This window comes from Cyprinodon variegatus, unplaced genomic scaffold (assembly GCF_000732505.1).
Source record: "Cyprinodon variegatus isolate N-32 unplaced genomic scaffold, C_variegatus-1.0 Scaffold4, whole genome shotgun sequence".
NCBI lineage: Eukaryota > Metazoa > Chordata > Actinopteri > Cyprinodontiformes > Cyprinodontidae > Cyprinodon > Cyprinodon variegatus.
This window is the reverse complement of record NW_015150457.1, coordinates 775,669-791,954: the sequence shown is the minus strand read 5'-3', so window position 1 is coordinate 791,954 and position 16,286 is coordinate 775,669. Positions and strand designations below refer to the sequence as shown.

General features: G+C 36.3%; 2 protein-coding genes across 2 annotated transcripts; one reads left to right on the top strand and one right to left on the bottom strand.

Moving 5' to 3' along the window:
• Window positions 1-2,187: 2,187 nt before the first annotated feature.
• On the bottom strand, window positions 2,188-6,558 carry LOC107082793 (extracellular calcium-sensing receptor-like). The gene is made up of 8 exons (XM_015371658.1): window positions 6,316-6,558; window positions 5,599-5,893; window positions 5,216-5,505; window positions 4,749-5,044; window positions 3,804-4,009; window positions 3,439-3,660; window positions 3,189-3,312; window positions 2,188-3,109 (listed from the first exon to the last, which is right to left on the bottom strand). The coding sequence occupies exons 2-8, from the start codon at window positions 5,767-5,769 to the stop codon at window positions 2,211-2,213; spliced, it is 2,208 nt and encodes a 735-aa protein (XP_015227144.1). The 5' UTR covers window positions 5,770-5,893; window positions 6,316-6,558; the 3' UTR covers window positions 2,188-2,210.
• Window positions 6,559-11,231: 4,673 nt separating this feature from the next.
• On the top strand, window positions 11,232-15,963 carry LOC107082785 (extracellular calcium-sensing receptor-like). Its single transcript, XM_015371644.1, has 8 exons — window positions 11,232-11,458; window positions 12,188-12,482; window positions 12,578-12,867; window positions 13,130-13,431; window positions 14,207-14,412; window positions 14,527-14,748; window positions 14,870-14,993; window positions 15,065-15,963. The coding sequence occupies exons 1-8, from the start codon at window positions 11,241-11,243 to the stop codon at window positions 15,961-15,963; spliced, it is 2,556 nt and encodes an 851-aa protein (XP_015227130.1). The 5' UTR covers window positions 11,232-11,240.
• The last annotated feature ends 323 nt before the right edge of the window (window positions 15,964-16,286 follow it).

Here is a 16,286-nt window from a genome sequence, read left to right as displayed (position 1 = left end):
TGATTCTGATTCTGATCCATCCATTTTCCATCACGCTTATCCCTTCTGGGGTTGCGAGGGGAGCTGTTGTCTATCTCCAGCTGTCTACAGGCAGTCCATCGCAGGGCAACAAAGAGACAAAGAGTACAAACAACCATTCACACACACCCTCACACCTAAGGAGAATTTAGAGAAGCCAGTTAACCTAACAGTCATGTTTTTGGACTGTGGGAGCAAGCCGGAGTACCAGGAGAGAACCAATGCATGCTCAGGGAGAACATGCAAACTCAATGCAGAAAGACCCCAGTTAATGTCAATAATTGGGTTTATGAATTGAGCAGTTATTAATCATTAACCACAAAGAAAATATTTGTCTCTTTGTCTCCATTCAAGTTGTTAACCAAAACAGGTAGGCTCTGCTCTTTTTAGACAGTCAGTTACTGCTGTATAAATAATCACACAATACCACAATTAAAACAGAACTGGTCCTTTATTTATTGAACCTAATAATTCCTTTTAAAGTATTATTATTTTAATAATCTATACAGACACTACAAATTACTGGAATAAACAAAGAACACATTAAATAAATAGTTAACACAAAAGATTTCAAATGAGTTCTTGAAGGAGTGTCTAATAATGTTCAGTCCTTTGGCTCAGCTGTTGATTGGCAGTAGAAAAGATATATAGCAGATTTGTTACAATGGTCTTTGGTAACTTTCAATTTAATCAAGTTTCACTTAATCCAATAATGAACAATTACCAATCAACGTAATGTATTTGATGTGACATCATTGTGATGTCATTGAAATGAGCGGTGATGAGGGAGAAGCATCGCTTCTCTTGCCATGGGAACTGATAGCTTACCACAGCTAATTTCGGCAAGCAACAACTAGCTAGGCCACAAACAATGAGCTAACCCTGGTATATTAACAGAGAACTAAACTGCTAACCACAGGCCAGGACCCAAACACCAGACATGATTTAGATAATGGTTTTTAGACTAAATCTTGTCAGTCTGTCATAGTCTTGATTTAGCCCAGAAATAGTTGTTGAAAATTAGGATGTGTTTGGTCAGTCTGGTTTTGTCCAACTTTAGTTCAATAATAGACATCCAAAAGACCTTGCAAATAAATTTTGCAACATCTTTTCAATTATGTGAAAATTATGGATTTTCACCTTTTACTTTCATCAGAATAGAGATGTTATTTGGATAAAAATCACGTATTCTATTAAATGTCTGTTCAGCCAGTTTTAGTCGGAGGGCACAACCTGTTTCAGTTTTTTTCATGGCATTTGAAGGTCATAGTTACAACCTTTTCGTCAAAACAATACAACAATCCAAAGGGTTTATATAGCTGAGTATCATCAGCATAGCAGTGGAAATTAATCCCATGCCATCTGATAATTCTACCTATTGAGAGCCTGTATGTGTATGTAGTACACAGAATTGACCCTAGGTAATTCATCATAAAGGGACTGAATGTCATGGCAAAATAGTTATATAAAAACCTTAATTTATGTTACCTGCAATGATGTAAAGTCCATTCTACTGTGACTGGGGAACATTATAAAAAATGTGTATTTAAAAATGCTTCTTTTAAATAAATAGAAAAAACTATGACATAGCAAATGACAAATGACATAGCATATATAAACCTGCTGCCAGTAAAATAAATTCCTGAAATAAAATTTTGTTAAGCAAAACTTTGAGGCAATCACTGAAATAAGGTGTTTTCTGTAAGTTCTCTAAGTTAAGGGAATATTCAGTAAGGCCTCTTCACCTGTCAACAGGTAGAGTGGTTCACTGCTCATACTGTAAGTAAGGTACTTTAAATTGTCTGGGACTTCTTTTTTGTTTATTTTAAGTATTTTTAAAAATACAAATTAAAAATAAATATTTTATTTTACTAAAATATTATTTTATTTGATATTATTTTTTTTGTTTTGGGTAATTTGAATTACAAGTATGAATTTATATGGTATTTAAACGTTCAAGCACAACTATAAATTAAGAGAAAAGAAATTCATATAAATTCAATTAGACTTAGTTTGTTAATATTTAAACAAATAAACTGTAAGTAGAAATGTACTTACAGTAAATGAAAAAAAAACTAACTAAAAAGTTTTTACATCAGTTGTTTTGGTCATGTGTGCCAGAACAACAGATTTTTAAAATAAAGTTATCATAATGTAAATATAAAAAAAATCATGCAGATTTATTTATGTTTTTAGTTCTTGTTCATTAGGTACTTCTTAGTATTCTTTTGTGGTTGAAACACAATAATAAAACACTTTGGAGCAAATATACAGAGTATCAATCCAAAGGTGGAGGCCAAAATTGCAAATATCTCCACTGCAACAGTAAATTTTCCAGGAGAGCTGACATATGCTGGGATGAAGGTGATCCAGACTGCACAAAATATCAACATGCTGAAGGTGATCATCTTTGCTTCATTAAAATTATCTGGTAGTTTCCTAGCCAGAACAGCTAAAATAAAGCAAAAAACAGCCAACAGACCGATGTAACCAAGAACGACCCAGAAACCAATAGCAGAGCCTAACGCACATTCAAGGATGATCTTTTCTTTGTATGTGTTTAGATTTTTCATTGGAAAGGGAGGACTCAGAATCAACCACACAATACATATTAATACTTGGAAAAATGTGAGAATTACCACAGTTATTCGTTGCTGTGGAGGTCCAAACCATTTCATAACATTGTTTCCAGGCAATGTAGCTTTAAAGGCCATTAAAACCATAACAGTTTTTCCAAGTACACAGGAGATACAGAGAACAAAGGTGATGCCAAACGCTGTGTGCCGCAGCATGCAGGACCACTCAGAAGGTTCTCCAATGAAAGTTAAAGAACATAAAAAGCAAAGAGTCAAAGAGAAGAGCAGCAGGAAGCTCAGCTCAGAATTGTTTGCTCTGACAATTGGGGATTTCCTGTGACGAAAGAAAATAACTAGTGTTATGATCGCCAGACAGGCCCCGCCAACAGAGAATGCAGCCAGGATGATTGAAAGGGATTCATCAAAGGAGAGAAACTCCACAGGTTTGGGAAAACAAGCATCTTTCTCTGCATTAGGCCAGAACTCTCTGGAGCATGAGAAGCAGTCAGGAGAATCTACAAAAAATAACATTGAAAAACAATTATGTACATATTATTTAAGGCTGTGGTTATACCTAAAGACATTTGATATTACTTGTCATGTTACTGATCTCTCCTTCAGGACATGGTATGCAGTCATAGCAACAGATAGGTTTTCCTTTTTGCAAGACTTTACGAGTTCCTGGAGGACAATTCTTGGAGCACATTGACACCGGTACCTGTATCACAAATTTTACATTAAAACACTTAAAACATGCTTAAAAAGTTTCAGTATTTTTTGAAAACAGCTTTGTTTAATCATTTAAACTCAAAATCTCTTCAGTTGTTGTCTTTAGAGTTATTACTTGTGTGCCACCATATGCCCAGGTTATGTTTCTGTTGATATGAAACTCCTGGCCCTTGGGAAGTGATGCATCATAATACCCCACTGTAACCAGCTCAATACTTCCACTTTCCCCTCTCTGCCAATTGACAAGCTCGTAAAAAGCCACTGGATCACCATTTGCATCAAACGAAACTTGGTAACCATTCTTGGAGAAGTTTACTTTCTTTAATTCAGTAAAGACCTTAGAGGTAAAAATAGACATAGGAAAGAAACTGAAAATCTTGCATCTGAATGACAACAAAGATGACTAAAATAGTGTTTGCATTGAAATAGCCCTATATAATGGCTGATGAAATGTTTTAGGATCTGCATATAATCACTAACCTGTTTGGGCTCCAGTTTGATGTGTTTATCACATTGGATGGTTGCATTTATTTCTTTGCAGACTGCATTGTGAATAGCATGTGCCATTGCAAAAACAGCCTTGTACATCATATTAGTAACCCTTAGCTGCGATGTTTCAGTGTATGGATTTTTAAGGCTTTGAAGTGTCTCAGTTCCATCACACACTCTTTTGTCTGAATCAAGACCTGAAGAAAAATATAAAAATGTTTGATTTGAATTTCTGTAAAACAATAAGCTAGATAGATAAATGAAACAAGTTGTGAATGAATATACAGTAGTAGTTTATACATGTTTTCCCATAGTTGCTCCTGTATCCTCTAACATTTCTATAATAATATGTAAACTTGCAAGGTGATTGGGTACTTGTCAGTCACACAGCATAGCATAGGCGACACAGATCAGCATATTTTAAGAAAAGAGTACTGGTAATCATCCAAGTAACCAAAGATGACCTGTAAATGAACCTAGATTTTTGAAACAAATGGTTTCCTCTTTTAAATTTGATAATATACCGACTCAAACAGTGTTTGCCCCATTAAGTTAATATTAGTTCAAGTGAATCCTTTCGTTTTCCTCAGTAAGTTAACACGCATTCAGGTCTTTTCATTTTGATACAAACTTACACAATACACATCATCTTAACTGGATAAAAGAAATTAAACATAAATATATTTCTATTTTATTATATATATATATATATTATATTCTATTGCATGTTATATAAAATGTATGTATATCTCTATATAAATGGAAATAAATATATATATATATATTAGATATATATATTATATAAAATGAGATGCCATATCAAAGTATATTATCAGATTTTAATAATAAACATGAAAATGGTCTGTGTATTGCTAAAGAAATTGCAAATATGAATAATTTTTTATTGATCTTCAATACTTTTTTCAAGTTCCTCACTTTCATTCAGTTTGCAATTGAATGCATCTTCCCAGAACTCAGTCAGTACTGAAGAGGCAGCCAATTCAGAGGGAGAGATATTTAGAAGGAAGTCTCTCAACCCTGGAATGACAGATCGCTGAATGGCTACTCCGATGGCCCCTGCACAGAAACTGAAGCTCATCAGGTTAGGGTCAGTTACCCAAGCTTCGCTCGCTATCCACTGACGAGGCGAAGGAAGGTCCAGAGCCAACTCCTCTAAAAGGACTTTCATGTCACCAACAGCTGTAAATGCCACAACAACCTTTGCTGTAGATCTGAAGAGACATTGAAATGTGTTGATCAAATTCCTTTAATATTAAACAAAAGCCACACATCTCAAAGCTTTATCAAAGAAACTCTTCATCTGTGCTTTGAGTTTACAGTTTAGCACCCTGAAACTGCCTATGAGAGACACCTTGTTGAGGTAGAATAAATAATGTACGAACCTGCGGATAACATCAGCAACTCTTTGGATGCTGCTTCTTGGATCAGTTCTAAAGAAGGACTCGGTGTACTCAACACAGATCCCCTCTCTCACAACTGCTTTAAGAAAAGAGGCTATACCATCATTTCCATAGTCTGAGTTTGAGTGAACAACACCTATCCAAGTCCAGCCAAAATGTTTTACCAGCTTGGCCAGTGCATCAGCTTGGTAGTGGTCACTGGGAATTGTTCTGAAAAAAGATGGGAACTGCTGCTTATCTGATAAGCAGGCACAAGTAGAGAAGCTGCTGACCTACAAAGATATAACAGGAAAAAAAAACTCCAAAATGACCAGCATTTAATATATATATATTTTTTTGTTAACAATAAAACTTAAAATTCTTACCAGAGGAATGTTGAATGATCCAAAGATACGGGACATGCTGATGGAGGGAGTGGATCCAGAGTCTCCAACAACACCCATTACCACACCAGATTGTGAACAATTTGTGCCTTTGTAGAACAAAGGCTCCTCTCCATTTAAAAGCTGAACTGCAACAAGCACTGAAACAGGCATGGAGATGCATGAATCAAATATTTGATATCCAAGAGTGATGCCAGGCAGCAGCTCTGTGCTGTTGTTTATCTCCTCGATGGCAAAGATTATAGTGCGAGAAAAACGCAGACCCCTAGCATTAAAGCTGAAACAAATCAGTTAGGTGAGTGCAGATGTTTACATAAAAAGTGCATCCACATAAAAATTGAACATTTGAGCAATCAAAACATAACACACAAAAAATATATTTATTTTGACTATGCATTACCACAAAAGTGTTTCCTGTCCAGCAAAATTAAGGATTTAAAAGAAAAGCATTCATGCAAATTTAAACTAGAACAAAAAAAAAAAAGATATTACTTTGATTTCCAATATCATTGATATTTTTCAAAAAAAAAAATAACAATACAAAAAATAAAGTAATGCTGACTATTTGAGATTTTATCTTATTGTGAGACCTGAAGAATAAAATAATTTCCTTATTTGCTGCCAGATTTGAAAGCAAAATTTGCAGCAAAAAACAGATTACACATGCAAAATAGTTTTCTACCTCCTCCTCTTACTAACCTCCCTGTGCATCTTGGAGAGTCAGGCTTGGTGGTATAGTTATAAATCACAGCATGATGTTGGTAATGAATAGTAGAAACACCTCCAATAAGAAAGTCCCCAGACAATGAGAATGCAGGTAAATGAGAGCTACCCAGTAGAGTACACTTCACAGACGAAGCCCCACTAGTGAAAACAGAAGTCTTTAAAGATTTTCCAAAGTCTAACTGTTGTTTTAAGCCATAGTCAATGCTACACAAACTAACTAGTGACATCAGCCTCACCAAAATCAGTGCCAAACTTAAGCCAATATAGACAGCCCTGATTGCCATTTCTCAGGTGCAAGTGCCGCTATTTGGATTAAACTGTGCTTTTAATAATTCACAACTCTCCTCCTCTTATACGTCAGGTGTTCTATTAAGACATAATGCCTTTCCCCTTGTTTCCCCTTTTATATAATGACATAATTTACAGAAATGATACAACCAACTATATCATCCATCCATCCATCCATCCATCCATCCATCCATCCATCCATCCATCCATCCATCCATCCATCCATCCATCCATCCATCCATCCATCCATACAGTGGGGGAAATAAGTATTTGACCCCTTGCTGATTTTGCAGGTTTGCCCACTTACAAAGAATGCAACGATCTATAATTTTAATCATATGTACATTCTAACAGTGAAAGACAGAATCCCAAAGAAAATTCCAGAAAATCACATCATATGAATTTATAAAAATTGATAACCATCTGATGAGGAAAAACAAGTATTTTGCAATATGTGCTGTGTGCTGTTAATTCCCAATATTTTTATGTTGTCTATTCCCAATCGTTCACGTAACCACAACACAACTTTCAACTAATGATACCTCAGTTAAAAGTTCAACAGTCAGTTCTTCAACAGTTCTTCAAGACTCACAAGCAGTTCTAAACATTAATCTTTGGTGCATTAATATGAAGTTTCTAAACATTAATTCCGTAAAAATTCAAAAAATATCCACTGGACTTGGTTTTCAAGATTTGAAGACGTTTCGCCACCTTTCCAGGAAGCTTTCTCAATTCAAATGTCTGGATCCGCAGTGAGTTTGAGTCTTTTTTTTTACGGAATGACTATGACCTGGATGACTGAGAACCTTCATCAGCATATCTAAACATTAATATTAATATACAAGTAGCCTTGGTTTGCAAATACAGAGGTCAGTGTTTCTGTACTTTTTCACCAGGTTTGCATAAGCTGCAGGAGGGATTTTGGCCTGATTCTCCACACTGATCTTCTCTAGATCAGTCAGGTTTCTGGGCTGCCGCCGAGAAACAGAGAGATTGAGCTCCCTCCAAATATTTTCTATCAAGTTCAGGTCTGGAGACTGGCTAGGCCATGGCAGGACATTCATATGCTTCTTACAGAACCACTCCTTGGCTATCCTGGCTTTGTGGTTTGGGTTACTGTCATGTTGGAAGACCCAGCCTGGACCCATATTCAGTGTTCTAACTGAGGGAAGGAGGTTGTTCCCTAAAATCTTGCAATACATGGCACTGGTCATCCTCTCCTTAACACATTGCAGGCGCCCTGGCCCATATTTATTTTAGCTGCAGGGCATCCTGGAGAAAATGACACACCATGCGACTTCCATTACAGTATTAATGTATGATAATTTCTAGAATCAATGGAATTATAGAAATACAGTAAAGAAATCATATTTTTGGTGTTATTTTTATTTCGAGGATTCATAAAAAATTTAAACATGCATAATAAGACTCAAGTTTTAAACTTCCATGTGGAAATAAAATGCAGTACTCTTCAAGCCACAGTTAGAAAATAATCCTTTTTTCCACCCCTTATTGGGGCAACAGTGCAGTAAAACACATCCTGCAACAGTAGCCTTTTGATAAGGTAAGTAGGCTATGTAAATTAAATAAGCTGGTATAATTCAATTACAGTGCACCGGTTTGTTTACAACAGCCACCTGCCTGGCACTGTACCACCATTCAGCGTGGCACTGTGCATATTTTCCCATTTTGATTGCTTTGAAAAAGCTCCATTGAGTTGCAAGGAGGGTGCTACAGAGATACATGCAGCTCTGGAGCCGCAGGTTGCTGACCGCCAATCTTTAACGTCTCCATAACCTTCCAGACCGCCTCTTCATGAAGCAACACCTACGGCTTCCATTCTTACTCCCATCTTGCTCCATTCTGAGTTGCATGGAGCTCGAGGAGAGCAAACAAAATATTATATTATTATTATTTGCAAATACATAGGAGCACATCATGAGGTAATGAATGCTTGATTTAGTTTAAGAGCAATAAAACTTGCCTTCGACATCTCCACTTACACAATCAGCATCCCTTTGTCCAAGTCTGCAATAAGAAGTAACTCCTGAAGTTGTGAGAAGCGTTCTTGAAGGTTGTTGCCAAAGGATGAGATGGAATTTCTAAGCCTTTTCGAATAAATTTAATATTTTGATCAAGATGACAAATCTGCTTCCTTGTATGTTAAAGTATCAATAGATTTACTTCCAATAATCAAATAAAACAGTAAATAAAAATGTGTGTGAATATTTGTTGTGAATATTTTAAAAACATGTTTTTTTATATATGTTTAAGGATCTGGCCCTATTTTATTTTGACAAACCAGATTTTCTTAACTTTCAGTTTAATGTGCAGTTTTCTTGTTTGATATGTTGCATTTGCTGAGCTTGTACTGGCCGGAGCCAAACTGACTGGAACTGAGCAACGCATGTACTTGATCTATATTTTGGAGGGGAAGGATGGAGAACATATATGTTGACGATGGCATTTGGAGAAGTCACAGAAAATGTGGAATGGTTTAACATTTAACATAGAACTACTCAGTTGCTTTGTCTGAGGTAACAGACAATATGAAATGTAGGTATAAGAGTGCTTCAGACAGCTACAATCTAAGCACTGAGGGAGAATATGTGGAGTTTTAAATAACGCTAAGTATCTTATGAGTTATGAACAAACATTCTTTAACATATAGCTGTATGACTTCAGCATAACATGCATTACTATGCTCATTGTTTCATAGGAGAAATAATTAATCATTTAAAGTGAATTATATTGACTAGGTGTCATTAATCTATACAGAGTGCTTGAAATAAAATAGCTATGGGGGACTTTGAAAAAAATATCGCAGATAGCTTAAACACAACAGTTTATGAAAAGCAAGTACATACTAATATTCACAAACAGTGTATTTTCTTATAAGTTTAATATTTCAGATGTAGATGTTCAAAGTATTTATAACCAATTTGACATATTATTTTCAAATCCCTTTAAATAGAACTCAACTCAATGTTTCTACTGCATTTTGCCTCAATTTTTTCTGATCACTGCTGCACTTTATAAATGAAAATCTCATGATCTTCCCTGGTAGCTGACCTTAACTGTTCACTTCATTTACCTGCCTAACTTTGCCTGGTTCCTAATCATCACTCATTTTATCCACCTGTGTCTGTTGCTTTATATTTGGCTCACCCCAGCTATCAGATTAAGCTCCCAGCTTAGTCCAGTTTAAAGTTCTGCAGTTCTCCTGGTACCAACTCTTATCTCTGTCCCTCAACTGCTGAGCTTGCCTGTCTGTATCTGTGCATATCTGTCTGAGGCTGCTGCTGGACTCATGGAGCTCTGAACCTGCCTTAACGCTCTGTGTATTCCTGGTACCCTGGACCTGTCTGTTCCTTTTTTCAGATCGGAACTGCTGGTTGGGCTGGATCCCGCCTTCCTCGGAGAGGATGGACTGAACTGTTAAACCAGGTAACTGACTCACAAGGATAATGATCTCCCATCAGATGATCGTGGTCACTTACCTGTGTTTCTACCTCCAGGATGTCCGTGATTGGGTGGTGCCCCCCCCCTGCAGCCGCTGTAATAAAAAAATTACAGCTCCACGCTTCTGATTGGTATATTTTGTGTTAATAAAACTTTTGAACTTTCCCACAGTCTGTCTCGCCTTGAGTACTGGTTCGATCTGCCTCCGTTTATGACAGAAATTTTTTATTTCACTGTTGTAAGCTGCTGATTCACTGTTAAAAAGATGTATGCATTGAAATATTGTTTTGTATACACTCTGTGTATACAAGTATACAAGATGACAATAAAGTTTGTCGAAGCTTAAGTTATTCTTAATTAAATAGTCAGTATTATAAAACCATTAAACCATTTGTACTTTCAACTATCACATATTGTATATCCACACAATGTATCTTTGTCAGATTAGTATCACTGATGCCATCTTTACTAAATATTAGATCAGAAAGGAAATTGGTGACATTGAACATCACTAACTTAAACTGTCCTTTTATAGGGCCATAGTTTGAATCCTCTCCCACATACTTTTGATGTTGCTTGTAAATGGGTATTCTTCTATTCTTTACTTGAACTGTGCAACCTTCGAGTTTGTATGGTCAAAATAATCCTGCCTGTATTAGATTACTTTCTCTTTTTAGATGGTTACTACATTGATTGTTTTTTTGCCAGCAGCTCAATAATTAGTGGGCAGGGGTTAGAGCCAGAGAGGTTAAACATCAGAGATTCTGTATTCAGTATGATACTTATTTATTTATGATATTATAAATATTTAAAATATTATTGACAAGTGTTTGTGGTAAACTAATATGTAATATTGTATAACTGCATATGTGTATTGCAGTGAAAGTAAATGTTTAGTAATGAAAGTAGAGATAGTGAAGCAGTGGAAATTTTGTGTTACGTCATTTTGAGACATAATCAAAGACAACAGGGTGGGTGTGTGTTATTTTTAACTCGTGACCACCTGACAGATCATAGCTGTTAAAAAGCCAATAAAAACACACTTACTTCCTAATCCATACACATCTCAAATGGAGACTGGCCTGAGATTAGCTGTGAGTTTCTTTGAACTAATCATTGTTCTCATTTTGGGTGGGACTCTAGATAATATGAAGCAAATCATTCACCATACAAACGCTCTGTCTGCTACTGGTGGCAGTGTCAAATCCTCATCAGTGCAATGTACCCTGCAGGGTACTCCTCTTTTGCCTGCATTCTCAATGGATGGAGATTTTGTAATTGGAGGTGCTTTCTTCATTCACTACAAAATGCAAACTTTATTTCATAACTACACCACTGAGCCTGAGCTTCCAAGATGCATAGGAAGGTTAGTTATTGGACAGTTTTTTTTATGTTTCATAATGAGAAGAATGGTAAGAGCATTTACCATATACAAAGCCTATGTTTTAATATTGGATTGTGATGATATGATATTTAATTGAAACTGACCTGAATATTTGCCTTTTTTTATAGCTCATTTCTACACTTTTTCCTTAGAAATGCATAAGTTAATTACATACTTGGTACTACCAATATGGATAATGCTCCAGCTTGCACAGTTGTTTTTTTTTTTTAAATCCTTTTTAGATTTTTGCTTGTGCCTTTTAGTCTTTTGTAATATGAAATCAGCACTCACTTTGTAAACTGATTTCCTGCTTTATTTTCTGAAGTTGTCTTACTCGTGCAAATTTGAGGGAATATTCTAGAGCAGGGGTGTCAAAGTTGTTCCAGAAAGGGCAGTGTGGCTGCAGGTTTCCTTGCCAACCATACAATAGCACACCCGACTCCAGACATCTCATCAAGTGAGTCCAATCTGAATACAGTATGATGACTTGATGAATGGAGTCTGGTGTGCTATTCCTTGGTTGGAGAGAAAACCTGCAGCCACACGGCCCTTTCTGGAACCAGTTTGACACCCCTTTTATAGAGCGTTAAAATCATATACATTTTTAGTCTATGACATTTACTACCTTCAAATGCCTTTTGTTATATTGTTATAAGAGAATATATTTTTTTTTTATGTTGGTTAAACATCAAGAATAATTGTCTTTTGCAGCTTTGATGCCAGGGAGTTGCGCTTCTCCCGCACAATGATTTTTGCAATAAAGGAGATAAATAACAGCACAGAATTGCTGCCAGGTATCAGACTTGGTTATCAGATCTATGACACCTGTGGTGCTGTTCCCATTGCTGTGCATGTTGCCTTTCAATTATTAAATGGTCAGGACCCTCTGTTTTATAAAGACAGCAACTGCTCACAGTCTGGTATGGTGATGGCTGCTGTTGGAGACTCAGGATCTACTCCAACCATCAGCATCTCACGACTTATGGGCTCCTTTAACATTCCTCTGGTTGGTAGAACAAATTAATTTGAAAATACAACTATGAAATGTACCTGTGTAGATATTAAGGCTGATATGTTTATTGTATGTTATTTTCTATGTAGGTCAGCCATTTTGCCACTTGTGCCTGCCTATCTGATAAAAAAGAATATCCAACTTTTTTCAGAACAATTCCTAGTGATGATTTCCAAGCCGATGCCCTGGCCAAGCTCGTGAAATATTTTGGTTGGACATGGATAGGTGCTGTTCACTCAGACTCTGACTATGGAAATAATGGCATGGCGTCCTTCCTTAAGACAGCAAACAGAGAGGGTATCTGTGTGGAGTATATTGAATCATTTTATCGGACTGACACACCAAGCAAGATCAAAAAAGTTGCTGATGTTATCCGCAGGTCTGCATCCTGTGTTTCATGTATTTTTCAAGAAATTTTTTTGTAGAGTTTCAGAAAACATCTGTCGAGGTCTTCTGAAACTCAACAGAATGCCTTTTATAAATTGTATTACAAAAAAAATTACCTTAGGCTATGAGAACGAAGCATTTTCATGTTTTTCAAGGTGGAGCCCTGTAATTTTTACTAATACCAAATGCATGTATGCATAAAATCAAATAATGGTGGGCCTATTAGTTTAAATCAATTTGTAATTTTTCTGCAGGTCATCAGCTGTAGTTGTTGTGGCATTTGCAGCTGATGGTGATATGAAGTTTCTTTTGGAAGAGCTGGCTCGAGATCCTCCTCCACCTCGTCAGTGGATTGGAAGTGAATCCTGGGTAACTGACCAACTCTCAATGAGCTTCAGTTTCTGTGCAGGGACCATCGGAGTTGCCATTCAGCAATCTGTCATCCCAGGTCTGAGAGAATTCCTCCTGGATCTCTCTCCATCTGAAGTGGCTGCCTCCTCAGTTCTGACTGAATTCTGGGAGGAGGTGTTCAACTGCAGCCTAAGAAAGAGCAGAGGTGGGTAGCAACAAGTTATATTTTTTCATTGATATTTACTTGAGTGTTTCAAAAAAAAGTACTTCTGGAAGACATTTTATGTCACCATACCTGTTAGATTTACTTAAGTGACATTAATATAAACTAATTATGATATTTGAATAAAAACTGTGGCTACTCTACCCATCAGAAGTTACTTCACAGAATGAGGGGTGAGACAAAATTGTCCAAGTTATACCATGTGTAGATTTTATCCTAACATAGCATTTCTTGTGCTTTATTGTCTAATTGCTGGGAGTTATCATGGTGGCTTTATCTTAAGGTATTTGTTCTTTTTCTGTATAAAAAAAATCTATAATGTTTTTTAAATAAAAAAAGGTGGCTGAACAATTTTGCAAAAAATCTATATCGTGATTATTTTTTAACTAATACAGCAATTTTATTTTGATTTTCCTTTGCAGTGACCAAGCCAGTAGGTGTTTCACTCCAGGGTTTCACTTTTTTTTTATAAATTTAGAAGAAGCTTGTTTGTCCAAAGTCCATTATTGCAGGACTTCATTGAAACCTTAGTTTGAAAAGTGCTTATTTCTTCTTGCATGCATTGGTCTGTATGATAGCTGGAAGTTTCTCTTTCCTTTTCTTGGCAACAAACCCACTTTAAAAGTATGACCACCCCCTGAAGGGCTGGCGTAAGGAAAAAAAATAGTCTAATAGTCTTGATAACTGTCAGGTAACCAAAATGGGCTCCATGTACAACTTTTCTTTGAGCAATCTGCATGTTTTCATTTCTATTTAGACACTTATCTCTACAGAAGAGAATGTAATGGAACTGAAGATATCAGAACAGTTGAAAGCTTGTACACCGACACATCTCAGTTGAGAATTTCCAACATGGTTTACAAGGCTGTTTATGCTATAGCACATGCTATTCACAATGCTGCATGTCAGAATACAAATGGCTTGACAAAGTGTAACAAAAACATGAATTTTGATCCTAAGAAGGTTAGTTAAATTCTAATGTTGATCTTAAAGTTTTTTCATGTGATATAATGGTTATTTAAACAATTATTTTGCTTGATATTGATACCCCTCCCTTTGTGTTTCTTTATTTCCTAGATTGTTGCTGAGTTAAAGAAAGTAAAGTTTATTCAAAATGGTTACAACGTTTCATTTAAAGCAAATGGAGACCCTGTGGCTTTTTATGAGCTTGTAAACTGGCAAAAGAGTGATAGTGGAGAAATTGAACTGGTAACAGTTGGGTACTATGATGCTTCTCTCCCAGTAGGCCAGGAGTTTAGAATCTTTAGGAACTTAACCTGGCTGGATGGTGGCACCCAGGTAACTGCTTAAATTATTCAAATTATTTTAATTTATACACTATAAATCACAGGGTCTTGAACTAATTAGTCAAACCAGTTTATAAAAGAGAATCAAACTCACAATGTTATCCGTTTTTCAGGTGCCAGTGTCAGTGTGCTCTCAAAGTTGTCCTCCTGGAACTCGAAAGGTGTTGCAGAAAGGACAGCCCATCTGCTGCTATGATTGTACACCATGTCCTGAAGGAGAGATCAGTAATCAGACAGGTGAATTTAATGAGTGTTTATGTGAAACATTATCATCAAATTTTTGGTGACATTTTTGCTCTTATTTTCAGATTCTCCTGATTGCTTCCACTGTCCCAAAGAGTTCTGGCCGAATGCAAAAAAAGATGTTTGTATCCCCAAACCTGTAGAGTTTCTTTCCTTCAATGAAGTTCTTTCAGTCATCCTGGTGGCATTCTCTATTAGTGGGGCCTGTCTGACCACGATTACAGGAATAATTTTCTTTAAGCACAGGATGACTCCGATTGTCAGAGCAAACAACTCTGAGCTGAGTTTCCTGCTGCTCTTCTCTCTGGCTCTATGCTTTTTATGTTCATTAACTTTTATTGGAGCACCTTCTGAGTGGTCATGCATGCTGCGACACACAGCATTTGGCATCACCTTTGTTCTCTGTATCTCCTGTGTCCTAGGGAAAACTATAGTAGTTTTAATGGCTTTTAAAGCAACACTTCCAGGAAGTAATGCTATGAAATGGTTTGGTCCCCCACAACAAAGAATAACAGTAGTGTCATTTACATTTATTCAAGTTTTGATATGCACTGTGTGGTTAGTTCTGAGTCCTCCTTTCCCAGTGAAAAATCTATCCACCTACAAGGAGAAGATAATCCTGGAATGTGCATTAGGCTCTGTTGTTGGTTTCTGGGCTGTGCTTGGCTACATCGGCCTACTTGCTCTGTTTTGCTTTGTTTTAGCTATTCTAGCTCGGAAACTACCTGACAATTTTAATGAAGCCAAACTGATCACCTTCAGTATGTTAATATTCTGTGCTGTCTGGATCACCTTCATCCCTGCATATGTCAGCTCTCCTGGAAAATTTACTGTTGCTGTAGAGATATTTGCCATTTTGGCCTCCAGCTTTGGACTGGTACTTTGTATATTTGCTCCAAAGTGTTTCATAATTTTGTTTCAACCAGAGAAGAACACTAAGAAATATTTAATGAACAAAAATTGATGTTAAATTTCCTACCTATTATCTTAAACCCCTTAAATGTACCTCTAAAATGTTTGCAATTTTTATATCAGAAGAATAAATTCAAATAATTATTCATCCATCTTCTCCATGTATGATCTTATTATGTTGACATCTGTATTGATTGGCATCTTTTCTCACAAAATTTCATGTGCCTATTTCATACAGCATTTCTCAGAAAAAATGCACTATTTTTTCTAAAGCCACTTTCACACTTTGACAATTTAGACCAGCATGTGCCTTAAACATATGAAAAATCTGGCAAAATGCTGGCATAGATTGGATAAGTCGTCATCGTCGTCGTC